Raw genomic sequence first — 21,599 nt, forward strand, 5'->3', positions numbered from 1 at the left:
CAAATCCAACTCCTGTGTATGAATGAATGTGCCTCACTGTGCTGGTCTAGGCCTGATGGTCCAAGCCCCGACTCTGCACTGGCCCCTGTACCCGCTGCTCCCACCCGGGTTCCCAGGGGTGTTCCAGTGGGGGACACAACCTGTGGGTGACGCAACCTGTGGGCTACTCGCTGGGCATCAGGTCCAGATCCCAGAGGCAGGTCCAGTGGCTGTGCCCCAGGCCTCCTTCCCCACCACAGGCCAGGCTCAGCATCAAACTTCCTAGGGAAAGAATTTGGAATTGAAAAAGTAGCAAAATCAGAACTTCGTGGGACTTTTCTTATGCTTATTTTGCAGTTTGGTATTGTTTGTAATTACATATTTTTTTTATTATTGTTTGTAATTATATTTCAGTATTTTGAGATACCAGCGAGCTTAATCAGGCTGAAATAATTCTCAGAATTCACTTTCTAAGGGCTGCAAACACAAGAGGCCTTTGAGAAAGGATCCTTTTCAAAAGAACGTTCTCACAATAAAAATTCCTGGCCCAGTTGTGTCTTCTGTGTATCAACACTTCTCTTCCTCTTCTGGAACCTTCTCTCCTTCCTTTCTCCCTTTTCCAGCCAGGCCTTGAAGTCAATCCAGACTTTGGCTTCAGGGAATTCAGAGCCAAGGAAGTGGGGACAAGTGTCTCCTGTTGCCCAGCTTCAGATCTCTGCAATCGGCCTCCAAAGCACTGCCAGTCTTCACCTTTCCCTGGCTTTCCAGCCCACACAGTAAGGGCAGCCCCTCAGCCTGGCAGACAAAACCCTCAGAGACCTGGCCGCCTCCCCTGGGCAGCCGCTGCCCCTGCCACAGGTTTTAGTCCAGCAATACCATACTGCTTCCTGCCTGCCCCCGAAGGGCCTATTCTCTTAAGCGTAAGTGTCTGGAATTCTCCCTGCACCCTCCATGTCCTGGCAAACCCATGCCCATCCTTAGGTCTCAACCCCACAGCCTTTTCCACCAGGTCTTCTCTGACCTCTCTCTCCTATACGGCCATGTACCTTGTCTTGGGAGTCTGGCCCTCTGGCCAGAGGAAGACTGGCATCTGCTTCTAGCACAGCCAATCCTATGGATTGTCCTGGAGTGAAAAGCAATGAGTGGGGCCAGTCAGACCTGTGTATTCATCTGTTCATCCACTCTCTCTTCAGAATTTGAACCAGGGAATCAAGCAGGTGGTAACAGCAGCCAGAACGAGGAGGTCATTGGTTAAAGGCCACATGGCATGTGAAACCCATGTAGTTGAGTGGATTTATGGGGCAGAGGCTCTCAGACCATAGGGTATGTAAAAGCATGAGAGTGCATTGGTTTTCTATTGCTGCCATAACAAATCACCACAAAAGTAGCTGCTTAAAACACAAATTTCTTATCTTACAGTTCTGTAGGTCCAAGTCCAACATGGGTCTCACTGGGCTAAAATCAAGGTGTTGACAGGGCTGTGTTCTCTTCTAAAGGCTCCAGGGAGAAGCCATTTCTTTGCCCTTTTTTGTTTCTAGAGGTTGCCCCTGTTCCTTGGCTTGTGGCCCGTTCCTCCACCTTCAGTGCCAGCAACATCATATCTGACCCTTCTTCCATCATCACATCTCTTTCTGACCCAAGGAAAGGTTCTCTGCTGCTGAGAACTTGTGTGATTAGACTGGGCCCACCCAGATAATCCAGGATCATCTCTCCATCTGAAAGGCCCTTTTGCCAACTATAGTAACATAGCTACAAGGTTCCAGGGATTAGGATGTGGACATCTTTGGGGACCATTATTCTGTCTGGTAAAAGGAGCTTTCTAGAATGAAGATTTCCAGGCCCAGAATGCAAGGGTCCTCATCTAGGAGGTTTTCCTGGGATGGGCCAGCAATACAAATAGCTCTGAAGCAGCTGCTCTGCAGATTGTCCTTAGAAAAATGCTACTACACAAAAGTCAAAGGACCTGAGTGGGCTGGTGATGCAGGAACAGTGAAGCAGGCACACTTAGCCACCGTAGGCTCCTCCTGGGGTCATCGATCCTGAAGCGTGGTGTTCATGAGGTCTTCAGAATGGCCCAGGTCATCCCAGGTCTGGAGAAGCGGGGTGCACATTGGCCCCTGTCCTCGGCTGCCTGTGAGAGCTCTGCCTTGCGGGGGAGCCTCAAAAATCCCCCATCAGCTGAGTTCCATGAATGCCTGCAATGGAGCAGCTCACCCCTCCACTGGAACAGAGCAGATCTGGGGAAAGTAATAGTCTTTTCACTGTGGTGTTCCCAGGGCCTGGGCATAAGGGGGCACAATAAATATTTGCTAAATGAAAACACGAATGATTTAACAGCTGTAAGTATGAAAAGGGTGATGGAAGAGGCACAAGTCCCCCTTCCTGGTAGTGGTTCAGTTTCATCCAGAGGGCTGGGGCCTTTGGGGCCTAAAAGAGGAATGGGGTTGGAGCAGCAAAGGGATTCCAGGGAGTGGGGCAGCATAAGCAAGAACACAGAGAGTGCACAGCAAGGCCTGGGCAGGTAGGGAAAGAGCCTGTGGTGTCCTAGGACCTGATCTGCCCCATGCTTTAGGAAGAAGCCTCTGGCAGCTCTGCATTAGAGGAACATGAAAACGGAGGAGATCCTCGAGGGTACGGGGAACAGCATAGGCATGGGCCGGTCAGAGCAGTAGTGGAGTGAAGAGATGACATGGCAAGAGGGAGAAGCACAAGACTGTGTAACCTACTGTGCAATAAGCAAGAGAAAGGGCACAGAGATGGTAACAACTCTGGCAGGCGCATTGGGGCCACGGTTGGGAAGTAGTGGGTAGAACTGTGGCTCTCGGCAATGCAAACAGCTTTGGTGGCAGCCACAGAATTATTTCCACTCAGTGGTCTTGACTCCTGTGCAAACACAGGTCTGGCTTATCTAGCAGTCCCTTCAAGTTAAATGAAGTCTTTGTGGCACCAGACAGGGCGTGGCTACAGGGAGGGCCCAGGCAGTCAGGGCCAAGTACAGCTTCATGGAGATTCCTACAGCACAGAACAGCTAATTCCTATGTCCCAAGCATGGGATGGAGGCATGAGGTATCCAGCAGGGTAGGAACCGGGAATATCTGAGCAGATGTGGATCCCCTCTCCCCTTAACATGTTGGAATATATAAGCTCCCCAGAACTGTAAAGGACTCTCCTCTGGAGAAAGGGGAGTCCTGGAGCTGACTGAGTCAAATTGCATGAGCCTGGTGGAACAGGGGCTCAAAAATCAACACTCACTTGAATGAAGGAAAATAGAGAAGGTTCTATTTCTTTTACTCTTGAGCTGAGGGCTGGGATTCACCACTCCTACACATTTGGAAAAAGCCGGTTCTGTGTTTGATAGACTTTGCCACATGAATAGCCTGTTCCAACAGCTCTGGAAAAACCTCTTCTGGTGGGGGCTGTGTGTGGTGGCTTGCACCTGCGATCCCGGCACTATGGGAGGCCAAGGCAGAAGGATCATTTGAGCCCAGGGGTCAGGACCAGCCTAGGCAACATGGCGGGACTCTGACTCTACAGAAAAAAAACAAAATCTTTTCTGGTGGAGTAACTCTCTCAGATTAGCTTTTACCCCAATAGCCAGGCACACAAAGCTACATTCTGCTGCCTTCTCAGAAGGCTAGAACCCACAGAAGAAAAGTGCCTCCTAGGTTACCTTTGTGTGGGCCCTACTGAGGCAGAATATGGCCAGATGAAGGGCAGGCATCCCCTAAACATCCCTAAGCATGGCGCTGCCCCAAAGCAGGAACCAGAAACATTGGTACACTCAAAAACACCCAAAGCCTAATACGCCTCAGTCCACACTACCACTCTTGCTTTGGCTCAGGAGTAGCCCGCAAGAACATTAGCCTACTTAGGAAGATCAAGAACTTCCAAAGTATCTTCTTAAGATACAAAGGACTTCTGAAAGATTTCTGTTGACTTAAAAACAGACGTAAATATTTTACTGAACTATGTATTTCTACAGAAACAACTATTACAACAAAATCAGGTAAGATTCACAAAGGTATACAAGTCTTTAAAGGAAAATATTTTTTCCCTTAAATATAAAAAGATCATTTGCCAAATAACATCAAAAAGAAAGCAAAAACTGTTAGAAACAAAAGAAATAGACAGAAATACAATAACAGGAGACTAACATGTCTTTCTTAGTCTTAATGAATCAAGTAAATGAAAATTAAAGGTTCATAATATTATACTTTATAAGGTCAAATGAATATATCTGATTGAATTTTGTTACCTTCAGAGAATATACTTTCTTCTTCAGTTTTCTGGGGATATGTATTAAAACTAAAAATTTATTAGGTCTCAAGAAAACATCCATGATCTCCAAAATGCACAAATTGTACAGGCCATACTCTCTTTGACAAGGCAATAAAACTAGAAGTTTGTAAGAAATGCTAAAAACAACCACAAAATAAAACTACCTGGAAATTTAAAAGTATAACTTCAAAAAACTCCAGTAAAAAATAAAGTCAAATCTGAAATTATAAATTATTTATAACTTAGAACACTAAATATAAATTTAAGGGATAGGGATAAAGATGTATTCAGAGGAAAAGTCATACCTTACAATGTTAGTAACTGTGTCTTTTATTAAGGAAGAAAAAGTTAAAATGGCATGCAACTTAAGAAGGTGGGAAAATAATAAAGGAAAAAGTAGTAAGAACAAAACCAAAAGAATCATGAAATAGTAGAACAGTAAATTAAGATATAAATCTCAGAGTTGGTTATTTGAAAAGATCAGTGAAACAGACTAATTCTGGAAAAACTAATGAGAACAAAAAGGGAAAGCACACACAACATGGGAATGAGGAAGCGAATACTGCAACTCCAGGCCAACAAGTCTGAAAATCAGAACAGAATCACTATTTAGGAAAATGTACTTAATTAAAAAAAATTTTTTTTGAGAAAGGGTCTTGCTCTGTGTCCCAGGTGTGCTCACAGCTCACAGCAGCTTCGGCCTCCCGGGCTCAAGTGATCCTACTGCTTCAGCCTCCTGAGTAGCTGGGACTACAGGCACACACCACCATGCCTAGCTAATTTTTAGTAGAGACAGGGTCTCACTATGTTGCCCAGGCTGATTGTGAACTCCTGGGCTCAAGTGATCCTCCTGCCTTGGCCTCCCGAAGTGCTGGGATTACAGGCATGAGCCACCACACTTAGCCAGGAAAATTTAAATTGCCAGAAACTTACAGAATAGAAATAAAGTTTGAAGAAACCGATGAGTATGAAAAAAAATTGAAAAAAAGGAAAAAAACCATATTTCCCAAGAGGCACTAGATTTGGACAGTTTTATACATGTTATAAAAACTTCAATAGAGCAAAAAATTCTAAATATTTAAATGTTTCTAGGGCATAGAAAAACAGCTTCCCAGGTTCTTTTTAATTTTAAGAAGTTAACAAACACCAATAACTGACAAAGCAGAAAAAAAAAATTACACAACTATTCATCTTATTTAGGTATGAAAAATTCCATAATAAAATGAGAAAACCAAATCCAGAAGAATTTCACAATTTAAAGCTCTTATTTTTTATTATACAAGTAATACATGATCTTTGTAGAAAAATCAGAAAGTACAGATAATAAACACAAAATAAAAATCTATGGACCAACCAATCATAAATAACCACTGTTAACACTGAAAGGAGATGTATATTAAAAGAATAATATACTATGACTATATCCGGTTTTTATAGAAATGCAGAGATGTCTTAACATTAGCTAATCTATTAATGATTCATCTAAAGTCATAATAGAGAAAAGCCAGTTGATCATCTTGACAGATGTGGAAAAAAGCCATTAAATAAAACCCCAACATCCATTACTAATAATATTTTCATCAAACTAGAAATAGAGGGCATAACCTTAATGTATAATTCAAATATTAAGATTATTTTACACTAAGAGTCAAATTTATAGTTCTGGAGAAACACTCTTCTAAGTAAAAAATATATATATAAAATAATGTACAATATCAGCAGAATTATGTAAGTGTTATTTAACATTGTTCTAAAAGTACCGGTCAATGTGATGATTTGAGAAAGTGAAATAAGATTACAAACATGGGAATAAAATTATCAACCTACCCAGAATTATTACCCAACTGAAAAAGGCAAAAGAAATTAACAACAGCAAAACCTTTAGAATAGTTCAGTAACTGGCTAGTTATAAAATAAATAACCAATCGCCAAGTTAAACTATTATACAACCACACACTACTCTCTTATGCAGAGGTAAGAATGAGGTAGACTGGCGTGTACTGACATAGGAAGATCTATTGCAAAGAGAAAAATGCTAAGAGCAGAAGGGTTGTCTCATATGGTCAAAGTGCTAAAACATACTTTAGGAAAAAACTGATGAATATGCATCAACTGTTGACTGTTTTTCTTGGGGGAAAGGGATTTTAATTTTGGGGGGCTTTAATTTTCTACATATGTTTTAAAATAATGTTTACACTTACATAAGTTTTATTTAATGTTTTAAGTCATAAAAGCGATTGATTTAATTTTCATTTTTTAAAGTAGTGGGAAAAGATCTCATTTACACAATAGTAACCACACTACAAAAATCACCTATACTAGAAAAGATAGGCTGAGAGACATAAAACATTATAAATGTACTGAAATGAAAGGTTAAATATTATAAAGATGTTAGTCCTCTTGTGTAAAATATGTAAATTTTACTCAATCCAATTTCTAATTTTTCTAAACATTACAAAATTGTCTCAATGTCTTTTGGAAGCTTTTTTTTTTCTTTTTTTTGGGGACAGTCTCGCTCCGTCACCCAGGCTGGAGGGTAGTGGTGCTATCTCAGCTCACTGCAACCTCCACCTCCTGGGTTCACTGCCTCAGCCTCCCAAGTAGCTGAGATTACAGGCACCCATCACCACACCCGGCTAATTTTCTTTTGTTACTGTATTTTTAGTAGAGATGGGGTTTTGCCATGTTGTCCAGGCTGGTCTTGAACTCTTGACCTCAGATGATCCATCCACCTTGACCTCCCAAAGTGCCGGGATTACAGGTGTGAGCCACCACGCCCAGCCAGATCAGAGAATTAACTGTTTAGAAAGAAATAATAAAAGTACAAGAATAAGATAGTGGTGGATATTTATACAACCTTGCAATCAGAATTGGAAAGACCTCGCCGGGCTTGGTGGCTCACACCTGTAATCCCAGCACTTTGGGAAGCTGAGGCGTGTGGATTGCCTGAGCTCAGGAGTTTGAGACCAGCCTGGGCAACATGGCGAAACCCATCTCTACTAAAAATACAAAAAGTTACCCGGGCATGGTGGCATGCACTTGTAGTCCCAGCTACTCGGGAGGTTGAGACACGAGAATCGCTGAACCCGGGAGGCGCAGGTTGCAGTGAGCTGAGCTCACGCCACTGCACTCCAGCCTGGGGGACAGGGTGGACCATCTCAAAAAAAAAAAAAAAAGAAGAATTGGAAAGATCTGCATAAGCACGACAGCATAGGTAGCAACCATTAAAAAAAAAAAAAAGTAACAGATAAACTTGACTAAAAGGTGTTTTTTTTTATGTCAAACGTTTTATTTATTTTTTTTGAGACGGAGTCTCGCTCTGTCGCCCAGGCTGGAGTGCAGTGGCCCAATCTCAGCTCACTGCAAGCTCTGCCTCCCAGGCTTACACCATTCTCCTGCCTCAGCCTCCTGAGTAGTTGGGACTACAGGCGTCCGCCACCTCGCCTGGCTAGTTTTTTTTTTTTTTGTATTTTTTAGTAAAGACGGGGTTTCACCAGGTTAGCCAGGATGGTCTCGATCTCCTGACCTCGTGATCCACCCGTCTCGGCCTCCCAAAGTGCTGGGATTACAGGCTTGAGCCACCGCGCCCGGCAGTGTCAAACATTTTTAAAAAGCCATACATGCAACTTAAAATCTTGTTTTACAATGTTTATGAAATAAACCTCTTAGAAATCAATGATACTGGTGAACATCTTAAAGGGTCACATTTTAACAAAAAAAAAACATTTTTTTTTAGCTCTTTGTCCCCAGGGTAACTCCGGTGTTAAAGAGGAAGCAGTACACACTCACACACTGCAGGTGGGAGTATACTTTGGGACTGTCTTTCTGGAGGCAATTTGAGGCAACACATATTAAAAGTCCTAAAAATGTGCATACTTTTTAATTGTTGGGACAGGATATGTTATGCTGCAGTTAACCAATTAACCCTGAAATGCCAGTGGTTAACACCTAAGGTTTATTTTTTTTAATTCATGCTACACGTCCATGCAGGGTGGCAGGTGAGGGTAACATGAGGGGAGAAGGGGGCTCTTCCATGTAGTTACTCAGGGATCCAGGCTTGACAGAGGCTCTGTCCTTGGGACATCAGGGAAGGGAAGACAGACACTGCGGAACTGCCCATGGGCATTTCAGTCTCTGCCTGGAGCTTCATATCTCACCTCTGCTCACATTTCATTGGCCAGAATTAGTCATAGGACCCTGAATGAGTACAAGGGGGTTGGAGGGTAAAGTCCCATATGCCTCAGAAGGAAAGGAGCCACAGATAGGGAGGCGTGTACTTTTGAGCCAGTAATAACTTCAGAAAATTATCCTAAGTAAATATTCTGAAAGGTTCACAAGGATGTTAGAAGAACTTCATTATGTCCTTGACTACAACAGTAAAAAATTGAAACAACTTAAGTATCCAAGGTACAGCCTACACAGAGGTTAAAAATAATGTAATTACATATTTACTGATACAGAAATCCATTCACAATATAGCATTAAAAGGGATAAAAGTTATAAAACAGTATGTATAACATGATTATATTTCATGGAAAAAGTAATAAAACACACATATGCATAGAAAAAAGTCTGAAAAGATAAAAACGGAAATGTTAACAGTGGTTATAATCAGATGGTATAATAACAGGTGATTTTTTTTTTACTCATCTGGAATTTCTTTAAAAAAAGTATTATATTATTTATGTACCACAAAAGCATTTTAAAAGGGAAACAAAAAACAGTACTCTTGGGAGAATTCACTTATCCACTCCACTCTTATCATTAAACTAAACTCTTACATTTGATGCGGGGAATGTCTTCTTGCCTGTCACATCGTAAGACGCTGCTCTCACAACTGATGTAAAGTCGAGACTTTTATTAGAAGCAGTACAAGAGGGTAAAAACAATAGCACAGCCCCACAGCTGTGAATCATCAGTCCTGCCCATCACTCGCCAAAACACACACCACTTGGGACTCTGCCGTGGTTTGTCGGCTCCTGCCAGGTGCCCGGGGGGTCTCTGGGGCCTGGGAGACCACTTTGCCGCAAGACTGTGCACTGTCAAAGAGAGTAGGGCACTGCACAATTCCACTTCAAACCAAAGACCTACAAACTCTTCTTCTGGGAAATGGATTCCAGAACATAGAACATGACCACCAGAAACAGAAAATAAAGTCTCCTCTTAGACATATATATTTTTAATGGAAAACTCTTCCTTACTGTTTCTCCCACTTCCCCTTTTGCTATTTCTTCACACACACACACACACACACACACACACACACACACACACAAGCACACGCACGCTGTCCTAAGTTCACTAGAACATTTCATCTACTTCAAAATTCTTACCAAAGCCACCTTCCTGCCTGGGTAGTGTTTAAAGCCAAACTAGAAATATTCTTGAGATAGGTACATGGAAGAGACATGTAAGTAACACACATTTCTAGACTAGACAGGAGTCCCTCTCCATGCCGAAACCCCCATCATCTCCAGAATATATACTGTTTCTTTGGGGAAGCCATGGACTCAGAAATTAGGGTCCTTTTAAACCATGCATATCATTTAAAAATATATATGGACATTGATCTTGCAAGCTTCTAGTTTGCAAGTGCTTCAAGATCTAGTGACGTCTCAAGGCAATGAAATAATTTAACTTCTAGAAAGATGAATGGAACAAACAATCCGCTTCTGGATATTAGCAAAGACCAGTGGCTGGCTCCCTCTTTCGAGTGCCTGTGCTAAGTCACATCACATCTGCCTTCTTCCCAAAGGTGCACCTGGCCACACGTGAGGTCCCCCCATAAGGTCCCCAGCATGTCCTGTGGTTGGCTCTCATCCAAAATTGTCCCTGGTTTCTATAGAGAAGGAGACTTTTCTAAAGATAAAGAGCCCTGTTAAAATGGGCAGAGGATGACGTTTCTGGGAGGCATATTCACTGTATTATGCTCCACCCTTTACTTGATGTTTTGCATCAAATGTAGTCTACATCAGGCAGGCGCCTGCCCACCACCACCATGAAGGCTAGAGACCAACTGCCCTCTGTGCACAGTCTTCCTGGGTGTTGATTAGGTCCCATTCAAGCTGCTCCCACCACTGAGCAAGGTTGCTCCCTCCCCAGAAAGCCAGAAAGGAGTGCATCTCCGGGAAGGGGTGGGCAGTGGACAGGCCACCCCCAGCCAGAACTCTGTTTCCATTCCTGCGATCTCAGGGCCTCCCACTTGTTTTGAACGTACTGCTCTGCCTCCACTAAAGCCATCAATAAAGAACTCGGGGTGTGTTTGTTTTCCATAGAACTGGCCTCACAGGCAGACACATCATTTTAACCAACTTTCTTGGAAAGATTCCTACAAAACCAGAATCATTTGAAAGTTGAACTTATTGTTTATAATGAACATTCCTAGATGTCATTCAGATTCACATCTTTGTAAACTGTCCTTTGCTGTGGACACATATTAAAATAATATACTTGTAATATGCTCTTATCAAGATATAAGAGAATTATTTTCTCTTGGCACCCACGGGTCACCAAAGGGACTAGAGTGGCATGGCTCAAAAGATACTGCATCAAGGTCTGGGAGACCCGAATGCAGAGTCCACGCTGCTGGTCACCACTGGGTGACCCTGGGCGTGTCACTTTCTCTGTCTCTACTTCCCGTCTGCAAAATGCAGGTGACAGGCTCTGCCCTGTTCTCTTACCCAATTAAAGTCTAATGTGATGGCAGGCAGGAGAGATGAAACTGAGGGGCCACACAAGTTCGATGTCTTGTGTGGATACTGGTTCTCTTTCCCTCCAAGGCCTGACCACACTGTCCCAACCTGTCGCTCTGTTGGTTTTACATTCCCCAGGCAGCACTAGGAAGGCTTCCTCACCACTCCCAACTTTAAAATGCATCCAGCTGGGTCTTGACTGGAATGAAAGGTTATTTTTAAATGTCCTCTTGGTTGAAGGGTTCCAAGTTTTAGTCGATCTCTTTTAGACACCAGGTTTCATGGAGGCAGAAGGAAAGCGTATCAAGGTATAGCAGCCAGTCTTGGAAATGTCAAAATCAGGAGACCTCATTTGCAAACTGAAAATGCAGTCCTGGCCCTGCACCTTCCAGGCAGCACAAGCGGCTGCGATGCTCACGGAGTGAATGGCTTACGTTCTGCCTGCTTCTGGTGTAAGGTTATGACAACAGTACTGAGACTGAGCTGCATGTCTGAATAAACGACGGCACGTCACACCAGCTCAAGGGAGCACCGTCCAGGTTGCTCCAGGGCCATTATTTTAAAAGAAAGTAAATGAAGAGACACTAAGATCTTCAGAGAAAAGCAGAAGGAATGTAAAAGTTCAGTGCTTTTGTAAAAGCTGTTGTGCTTTCACGGCCAAGCCCAACTTACCTTTCCCTTTAAGGGAGTGCCTACTACTCTTAGCTCCGGGGCTGCAACAGCTGTAGAGCTGGACACACAGCAGGAGGAATCCAGGTTCCTTACCTGCTGCCCACAGGATGCTCACCACACTCTTCAGTGGTTGGTGAGCTGGGATCATGGGTCTCGACTGCACAGCAGCCCACTGTGGAAATGGCTCTTCCAACATTTTCTACACCTCCACTTCCGGAGTTTTCTAAAGTCACTGCTATCAGAATGCACAAGTGGCTTTGGTAACTACTCTGTGCACGTGTCACCTGAGCATTCTCTTGTCAGTCAAGAGGGCTCTTTCTAGATTCATAAGTCACCTGATAGAGGCAGAGGTCATCTGAAGACCCAAGTGGAGGGTGTTTAGAACCTAGTGCCCACCACTTCCGCACGGCCACACACCCAGCCTGCTGCTAAGCGGACCAGGCTGGCTTGAGAATCCCCTCATCCTGCTGCTGGGCCACGGGGCTGACTCACAGCCAGCTCGGCTCTCTGGTCTCCTAGTGCAGCCAGTAGGGAAGTGCTACCAACTGTCCTGAGAGCCATCTGGAGCTCTGGAGAAAGGGCAGGGCCAGCAGCAGACTACCCCGAATCACAAACAGGGCTGGCCACACTTTCCACTTCCTGTCTGCCAAGAGCCCTGTGTACTCAACCAAAGCCCCCACTTACCCTGCAGGGGCTCCTCTAAAAGTGCCTTGGTGCTCCAGATCCCCAGCCTTCCCTTCCGTCCGCATCCCAAACAAGACTCCCCGGCTCAGAGAGGCGTCTCAGTGAGGGAAAGGGAAGGAAAGCAGGAGGACTCATGTGTTCACCTTGGGGCCCGGGGCACCTGTGTGCAGACCCCATCTCCCTCCCTCCTCGGGTTGTTTGTTCATTAATCCAAATTCAGCAGGGAGAAACTCTGTGTCCATGGGAGAAGGTTTCTAGAAGGAGTAGTCCTCTTAGGTGGTTCTCAAAGGGGTAAGGGGGCACCAAAGCCTCCCCCCTGCCTAAGGCATATAGAGATGTGTGGGGCCAGGGATTCAAAACATCTTGCCACACACCGGCAATCTCCCAGGGCAGGATGCCAACAGCACCCACAGCCCGCTGGCCCCACTGAGCAGCTCTGTGAGAGAGGAGAGGTTTATGGCTGCAGTTCCTTCCCTAGGAGAAACCAAGAAAGGCAGGAGGCAGAGCCGGGTGGAACACCTCTGTCATGAGGGACACACGGCTTGTCAGCTGAGCTGCTCTCTCCCCCCGATTGCCTGCGATTTCTTCTCAATTGTCCAGACCCTTAAAAGAATCCCACCCTAGGTCCCAAGCCCTGGGCAGCCCCTATACCTGGAATCCCTGGGTCACCATTCCTAGGGGAGAAGGTGATTCGAGAGTCGGAGAGCCCCAGGGGCAGAGCATCACGGATGGGCTCCAGGGGCCTGAGACCAGCTCCTGCAGCTTCCCCTTCTCCCTCCCTGCCCCAGGGTCACCCAAGCCCCAGCTTGGGTTTGACCGGACAGTCATGTCTGATAACTACCCAGCACAGCAAAGATGGTGCATCATTCAACAGGGTCCCAGCTCTGCTGTGGGGTTTGATTAAAACACTAAATTCTGTGTACACATTTAGTAGAACAAACATTTATTAAGCACCTACTTAGTGCCAGGCATTGTGCTAGGCACCCTCACTGTGTGCTGTTCCCACAGCACAATCATCTGCTCAGAAATTAAAACCAAGAAAAGGAACACTGTCGCAACCATACAAACTGGGGGGCAGGGGCAGTATTGTGGCTGCAGGCGACTCCCGGGTCAGAAAATGCACCCACCAGAAGCTTGTTTTCCATCTCTCAATAAGTTTCCACTAAACAGTTGTTTTAAATAAAGCCTCTCGATGTTGATGGAGAGGAATGTTGTTCTCTCTGTGCCCCCCGGGGCTGGTGCCTGATGGACATTCAAATACTCTGAATGCTATTTGATAAAAGGAGCCTGATGGCCTGGTGTAAAGAATATCAATATTTGGATTAGAAAATGCATTTTTTCAGTTCATATGGTTGCAACAGCCCTTATGAAAGATATAAACATCCCTGCCCTGACTGCGTAAATGTTGAAGGTAGACCTAGTTCTGGATTCCTGAGTCAGAATCTTCCAGTTGTCCACAACCTCACAAGGCCAGAGAAGTGAGAGGAGATTTCTATTCTGGAAAGGAGTGGACGGCACAACTGGTTTGGAAACACGACAAACTGCGCCTGCATTTACAGAAGCAACGCACACAGAAGAACGTCCTAGAGCTATCTGGTCTCGCACACACGCTTGGGACTCACAGGCGGGGCCTGGGCCTTGGCCAGCCCTAGTTATCGGTGCCCAGCTTGGAGAGGCCTCGGCGGAAGTCATGCAGGTCGTCAATCTTCCCATCCAGCACCTCCAGGAAGCTCTTCAACTCCACCTTCAGGTGGCGCTGTCGGTATTTGCTCTCCTCAATGTCTGTCTTTAAGGAACGCACTTTGTCTTCCAGGTTTTGATTGTCTCTCTCTGCCGCCTGGCAAAGCAAAAGGGAGAAGGGTCTGGAAAATTGAGTGATGAGAGTCGTCCTTCAAAACCTGCTACAGCTGAACCAACCATTCTCCATCCAACCTGAGGGCCTGGGCAAGGGACTAAGCTCCCTAGAGACATGCTACCCCAGCACACAAGCCTGTGACCAAGACATCAGAAGGGAAGCGGCAGGCACTTCAGTGACCTCCTCCTTTCCTGCCTGTTCTCCCACTGAGGGACCGACACCTGGCCCGAAAACCCAAGACCCAACAAAGCAGGCAGAACGCAGAGTCCTGCCTGAGGGAGACCTCACACAGGGCCCAGCAGGGAAAGTCTGAAATCCCCGTCTGAGTGGCTAGCAGAGACCACATTTCAGTTCCATCCTGAGAGACAGAACAGATGGGACAGTGGCTCATTCCCCTGGTCCCACAGAGAGGCGTGGCCTCCTCAGTCCCAGGCCAGCCTCTGGCCCTCGGTGAGGAAGGACTGGCCATGCCATTGACTCAGGGACAGCCAGTCTGTGCACCCTCTGATGCTGTTACCATGGAGATGGTCTGTGGCGCTGGGCCCCACAAGCCTATAGAGACACATCTAGGTGAATCACATGCAGGTTCCCAAAGACAGGACAGCTGTGAGTCCTTAAATGAGCCATAAGCCTTGCATTCTTCATATCAGATAAGAGCTTTATGTTGAGGGCATAAACAGAGACTTTTCTGAACATGTGCACAGGAACCAGTTACCAATTCCAGGGTCGTGTAACTATATGAAGCGCCGTGTGTGTATCAGAGGGCTTGCAGGGAGGAGGACCTCCGAGGGGGAGGAGGCTCTGAAAATCCTCATTTTACTGATCAGAAATCTGAGCCTAGGGAGGAAGGCCTGCCCAAGGTCAGTGCCCAAGGTCACTGGCAGGGGAGTGGCTGAGGTGGCCCCACACCCTGACCCTGGGCTCTCAGGCCACCACCCCCGCTCCTCACTCCCACCGGGGTTCTGCAAGGAAACAGTCGTCTACACTGTGGTGATGCACAGGAACCTTCACAGAACTGGAAAAACCAAAAGACAAATGCTGCCGAGTCTGCCCCAAGGGCAGGTGTGGATGCGGTACCATCTGGCCTGCAGTTACCGCCAGCTTTTTGTGAATAGAAAATCTCTCCTTCAGCATTCTCAGTGTGAAAGTGATGGGAAGCAGGAAAATGAGTACCATGACATTTGTGCCTTCTCGTCTGAGCCAGGATGGCTGTGCCCCCCACCCACGTACCTCTAGCTTCTCAGAGACATATTCACACTCTGACATGAGCTGAGGTATGATTTCACTTTGTTTTCGGAGATCTTTCAGCTCCTACATGAAAAAAATTTGAGATAGAACATGAAAGCAAGTCAGATAAAATATATTCTTGAAAATCACCAATGTGTGCACACTCGTGGAAGCCGCTTCGGGAACCTGTTCTGTTTGCATAGACAGTGATAGCGACCACGTGAACACTTCAACTCAGGGAATTCCATGGGCGAAGTGTGTCACACGCCTTGTCACGTGAAGTCTGTACACAGCACAACAAGGCAGATGTTTTTCCGATTTCTGTTTTATAAGTGGAGAAAGTGAGGTCTAGAGAGTTTGGTAACGTGCGCACAGCCTCCAACATGTGCACACTTAACTGTCTGACCCCTAGAAAATAAATGACTGTAGGCCAGGCATGGTGGCGTGTGTCTATAGTCCCAGTTACACAGGAGGCTGAGGTGGGCAGATTGCTTGAGCCCAGTTCAAGACCAGCCTGGGCAACATAATGAGACTCCATCTTAAATAAAATAAATAAATTTAAATTTTTTTTTTAAAAAAAATAAGTGATTACATCATGGTTCTCTAGTGGCATTCATTTGGCAGCAAAACTCAACTTCTGAGGACAGATGACAAGCGTGTCTGAGTGTCTTGTGAAATGTTCAACTCCCTTGTGAATCTGCATGACCAGCTATAGAATAGGGATGACAGGGAGGCGGCAGAGGTCATGGGGAGGCCTTTGCTCTGACCTGTCCGCACCCTGGTGTGGCTCCCAGCTCTCTCTCCATGCTGCTATCCAGGCAGCTGCCAGGGCCAGTCATATGCCCCAGCACACCTGCTGTGTGCCACCCCGCAAGGCCAAGAGGACACCAAGGGGCCCTGCTCGGAGCACCATTACTCACTGTCTCCTTTTCTCGGAGCTCTGCCTCCAGGTCCTCGATCCTCCTCTTCAGTTGTGTGTTCTTCTCCTTCTCTCTGTTGATCTCACTGCATTGTTCTTCCAGCTCATCAATCTTCAGTACACACCATACAGGAAAGCAGGGGCGCCAGCTTACGTTAGTCATTAAGCAAGAGATCACCACAGCTACACTTCTGTTTTCTTTTAAAATAAACCCTAACCTAATCCACTTATGAGTTTTTCTTTGTGGCTATGAACAAACCCCATGCAGCTCCATCATGGGGCTGCCTGCACCGCTTGCATGGGACCTGCTTTGCACATGATGCCTTACAGAGGCATCTTATCGGCAGAGCCAAATAAGTAAAAAAACCCGCCTTCAAGATGCTCTGGGCTTCTGGTTTCCTCTCATGGCTGTGAGGAAGTAGATTCAGATTTGCTTTAAGGATCCATCACAAGCAAGGGCCAGGTGTCCCTGGATTGATGTGCTTTTCCCCAGAATGATTGTTACACCACTGTAATCATGTCCTGCATTATTCTGTTTCATCTCAATGGTTTAAGCCAGCAGGGTAGAAAACCAAGCAACTCATGGTACAGTGGCTGCCAAAAAGGGAAGCAATGACATTTCGAACATTATAAATCAAGGTGACCTTCCCCTGGGGATGCACATGGAACGGGTCTGGCCTGTGGGCCTCTTCCCTGAGGCTAAAGGGCAAATCCCCAGATTGCATCTTTCCGTCCTTCCCAAGGCTGACCCCTCAAAACGGTTACCTGTGTGGAACAGGGGTGCAAGGGCCTGGCACTCTCACACTGCCATTGGATGCTGGGGGCCAAAATGTGTGTGCAGAGTGGATAGCAGGCGTGGACCCCCCATGCAACACAAAAGCACTGTAGTGACGAAGTCCCCCCGCACAGGCAGCAGTAGTCCTTCATATGAAGGGCACCCAGGACACTTCCCAGAGGCAGCCTGCACCAAGCCTTGGGGTCTGAACTCCCAGCCCCTGCTGCCGCTGGAGACCACACCAACTTCCGCCTCCAACCCTGGGAGGCAAGCTGGTGACATGTCCCACCCAGGGAGGTCGAACACTCCTCCAAGGGAGCGAGTTGTGTGTGATGATCTTCCTCCACTCCCCCCGCACTGCTGCTGGCTATCAGACTGAGACCAAAGTGAGAAACTCAGCTTTTCTTGAAAATGCAAGAAAGGGCAATCGATCCCTCTGGCAGGCAGATCTGCCAGGCCTGGGGTGGGAACGTGCAAAGTCAGCAATTGGCCTGGTGCCCAACCGTCAGCACTTTCAGCACCAAGATGAAAAAATGACACGAGACACTTTTATGTGGCATTAGCATGAAAGTAAGACAGTGTGATCAAGGGCTGGGATGCAGGGGCCCTCCAGCTTGGGCAGGGCAGGGCATAAAAGGGGTCAAGGGGAAGTGAACACCAATCTAAATGGGACCTGTCCCCCTAAAACCCTGCACTGATGGAGCATACTCCAAAGCCTATGTGTTTATAGCAGAAGGATTAATCACCATCAAAACGAGGTTAGCAGAGAAACCTCAAGACCTCAATGGGGGATCTCTGGCCACCCCAAAAGCACCATATGAACTGGAGTGTGACTAATGACAGGGAAGGTTACAGGTGCATTTTCAAACAAATAAAAATGCCAGGATCGGAGAGTAGAGGGCATACGACAGGTCAGCACCTGTCCACCCTCCTCATGCCTCAAGCACCACAATCCTTTTCCCAACTCCAAATTTACATGTTTAGAAATAATAATGTGAATGGAAGCAGGACTTCCAAGCAGGCGCAGCTCACCATCTCCCAAGTCTGTTTCTCACCTACCCTCTGGGTCCCCTTCCTCCATGGAGGGTCAGTGAACCACAGAAATGCTGAGGGAGGGAACTCTGGGAGGGACAAGGCTGACACCTCCAGTTTATCTTCTCCTCAGTAAGGGGAATTATAAAACTTGGTTCAGAAAAGGTAACGAGTCTGGCCAGGCACAGTGGTTCACGCCTGTAATCCCAGCACTTTGAGAGGCTGAGGCGGGTGGATCACCTGAGGCCAGGAGTTTGGGACCAGCCTGGTCAACATGGTGAAACCCTGTCTCTACTAAAAATACAAAAATTAGCCAGGCATGGTGGCAGGCGCCTGTAATCCCCATCTACTTGGGAGGCTGAGGCAGGAGAATTGCTTGAACCTGGGAGACAGGAGGCTGTAGTGAGCTGAGATCACACCACTGCACTCCAGCCTGCATGACAGAGCGAGACTCCATCTCAAAAAAAAAAAAAAAAACAAAAGAAAGAAAATAAAAACAGAAAAGGTCAATTATGTATGTGATTAAATTCCTACTAAGAAAGGCAGGGAAGGGGAGGGATGTTCCCGTGGGAGAGGCAGCAAGTCTTCCTCCAGCCATGGGGCTAAGGGCAAAGTTGGGGGTGGAGAAAAAGGGTTGTGGGTGCCCTCATCTCCTGCTGCCCACGCCAGCTAGCCTCGGGGCTCACTGTGCCCACCGCACCTACCTTGTTGCGGAGCCGATCGTTCTCGTCGCGGCAGATGGAGAACTGCCTCTTCCACTGCTCCACACTGGCTGCCGACTCCTGCAGTGCTGTGGTCAGCCGGGCATTGCTCTCCCGCAGGGTCTGCAGCTCGATCTCCCATTTCTTCACGTTGGCAGCGCTGCAGGATGGGGACGGGCAGTGACGACAGGGTGGGTGCTGTCCCGTCTGGCTGCGCCTCCGCCCACCTGGGGAAGGCGACTCCGCCACCCCTCAGCACACCCTTGGGGGGCCCACGCCCTCTCCCCACAGTGAGCTGGCAGGTGGGTGTGGCTGCCCTGTTCCAGGTCCAGGAGGGACTGGCTCCTCTCTCTGCTGTGGACATGTCATCCTGTGGTCTATTTTCTTAAATCACCTTAGAAGAGAACACAATTCTGGGGCCAGGCGCAGTGGCTCACACCTGTAATCCCAGCACTTTGGGAGGCTGAGGCGGGCGGATCATGAGGTCAAGAGATCGAGACCATCCTGGTCAACATGGTGAAAACCCGCCTCTACTAAAAATACAAAAAAATTAGCTGGGCATGGTGGCGGGCACCTGTAGTCCCAGCTACTTGGGAGGCTGAGGCAGGGGGATCACTCAAGCCCAGGAGTTCAAGGCTGCAGTAAGCTATGATCACACCACTGCACTACAGCTGGGGTGACGGAGACTCTGCCTCAAAAAAATAAAAAAACCAAACAAATAAACAAATAAATAAATAAACAAATCTAGCTCTCACAATTGCCTGATGAGTAAGAAAAGAGACCGATTGTGGTTCTGCCCTTTGAAGTACCTGACAAAGAGCCACAGTCCAAAGGGAGGTGGTTGGATCTAAGGGTCACATGTGCTTTCTGGAATTCCTAGGTCAGATCACAGCTGGGCGAGCTGAGTGGGAGAGGTGGGTGCCAACCCTGTGGCAGCTCTAGCTGGGGAAGGGGACAGGCTGCCTCTGGTAGACTCCTGAAGAGACTGTGAGTGCAGCCTTGAGTGGAACACGGGCCCTCTGAGGTGATGGAAAGTTTACTAGCTATGTGACCTTGGGCAAGGAGTCACTTTGTCACCTGGAATTCAGTTTCCTCAACTGTAAAATGGGGGGAATTTCAAAATGACAGCTTCTCTTATGGACTGAATGCTTGAGACCTCCCTAAATTCATATGTTGAAACCCTACCTCTAATGTGATGGTCTTAGAAGATGGGGGTGGGGAGGTGGGGCGGCTGAGGGGCTGGTGGGGCGAAGTTGAGAGGTAATTAGGATTAGGTGAGGGCATAAGGATGGAGTCCTTATGAATGGGATCCAGGTCTTTACAAGAGTCCTCAGAGAGCTCACCTCCTCTCCCCACCTCTGAAGACACAGGGAGAAGACTGTGGTCTATGAACTAGGAAGTAGGCCCTCACCAGACACCAGATCTGCCAGTGCCTTAATCTTGGACTTTCTAGCCCCTAGAACTGTGAGAAATAAAGATTTGTTGTTTAATTAAGCCACCCAGTTCATGGTATTTTGTTATAGCAGCCTGAGCAAAGACTGCTTCTAAGACGATACAGCATTTTTTTTTTTTTTTTTTTTTTTTGAGACAGAGTCTTGCTCTGTCAACCAGGCTGGAGTGCAGTGGCATGATCTTGGCTCACTGCAACCTCCGCCTCCCGGGTTCAAGTAATTCTCCTGTCTCAGCCTCCTGAGTAGCTGGGCTTACAGGCATGCACCACCATGCCCGGTTAATTTTTGTATTTTTAGTAGAGATGGGGTTTCATCATGTGGCTCAGGCTGGTCTCGAACTCCTGACCTCAAGTGATCCGCCCACCTCAGCCTCCCAAAGCATTGGGATTACAGGCATGTGCCACCGTGCTGGCCAGGTGAGCAGAAAGCCCTGGGTGTGCTCATGGGACCGCCCTACACCATGAAGTTCAGCCCAGCCTGTGTGGAATGCTCCACATTCTCAAGATACAAAATCATAAGCACCGCTCATACAGTAAATTAAAATCTTACTGATATCATTATAGGGATTGTGTTACATTTATAGATCAATTTAGGAGAAATTGATACTTTGAAAATATCAAGGCTTTTTGCCACTTCCCAACAGAATGTCTACTTATTAAACAATTATTTTATAAACACTGAAATCATTTTAAAGTTTGCTTCACATAGATCTTATATATTTAAGTTTATTTCTATAGAGTTTATGGTTCTAGTTCATATTATAAAGGATCTCTTCTTCAAATATATATTCCACATGACTTTTTTGTATATAGGTGACTAAGTTTTGTATGATTTCATATTTTTAATAGTTTATGTTTTCATATGCATTTCTCAGACGTTCAAAATTTTTTTTTTTTTTTTTTTTTTTTGAGACAAGAGTCTCACCCTGTCACCCAGGCTGGAGTGCGGTGGTGCAATATCAGCTCACTGCAACCTCTGCCACCTCCAGGCTCAAGCAATTCTCCCAACTGAGCCTCTAGAGTAGCTGGGTCTACAGGTAAACACCACCATAGCTGGCTAGTTTTTAAAATATTTTTTCTAGAGACAGGGTTTCATCATGTTACCCAGGCTGGTCTCAAACTCTAGGCTCAAGTGATCTGCCTGCCCTGGCCTCCCAAACTGTTGGGATTATAGGCAGGAGCCACCATGCCTGGCCAAGAGTCAATCTTATAGATACATAAATGACAAATTTGGTTCCTCAAAAACAAAACAAAGCACAAGCACAGGGGTGCATCCACACACACACACACCCCCTCTCTCTACACATGTACACTCACACAATCACACACACTCTA

General features: G+C 46.5%; 1 protein-coding gene across 9 annotated transcripts in view; it reads right to left on the minus strand.

The window, feature by feature from the left end:
- LOC105497475 (homer scaffold protein 2) overlaps positions 1-21,599 on the minus strand; it is a 158,274-nt gene continuing 136,675 nt past the window's right edge. For 7 of the 9 annotated variants that reach the window (XM_024797856.2, XM_011768602.3, XM_011768601.2 and 4 more), the window contains 4 exons: positions 18,818-18,974; positions 16,308-16,418; positions 15,391-15,471; positions 13,228-14,142 (listed from right to left, as the gene is read on the minus strand). In XM_024797856.2, coding sequence (XP_024653624.1) covers positions 13,954-14,142; positions 15,391-15,471; positions 16,308-16,418; positions 18,818-18,974 — 538 coding nt within the window. In that variant the 3' untranslated portion in view covers positions 13,228-13,953. Of the gene's footprint in view, positions 7,056-9,100; positions 9,297-13,227; positions 14,143-15,390; positions 15,472-16,307; positions 16,419-18,817; positions 18,975-21,599 lie in introns of those variants that run through there. The other 2 variants (XM_071099337.1, XM_071099336.1) reach the window with 2 other exon arrangements.

This window comes from Macaca nemestrina, chromosome 7, assembly GCF_043159975.1.
Source record: "Macaca nemestrina isolate mMacNem1 chromosome 7, mMacNem.hap1, whole genome shotgun sequence".
Lineage (NCBI taxonomy): Eukaryota > Metazoa > Chordata > Mammalia > Primates > Cercopithecidae > Macaca > Macaca nemestrina.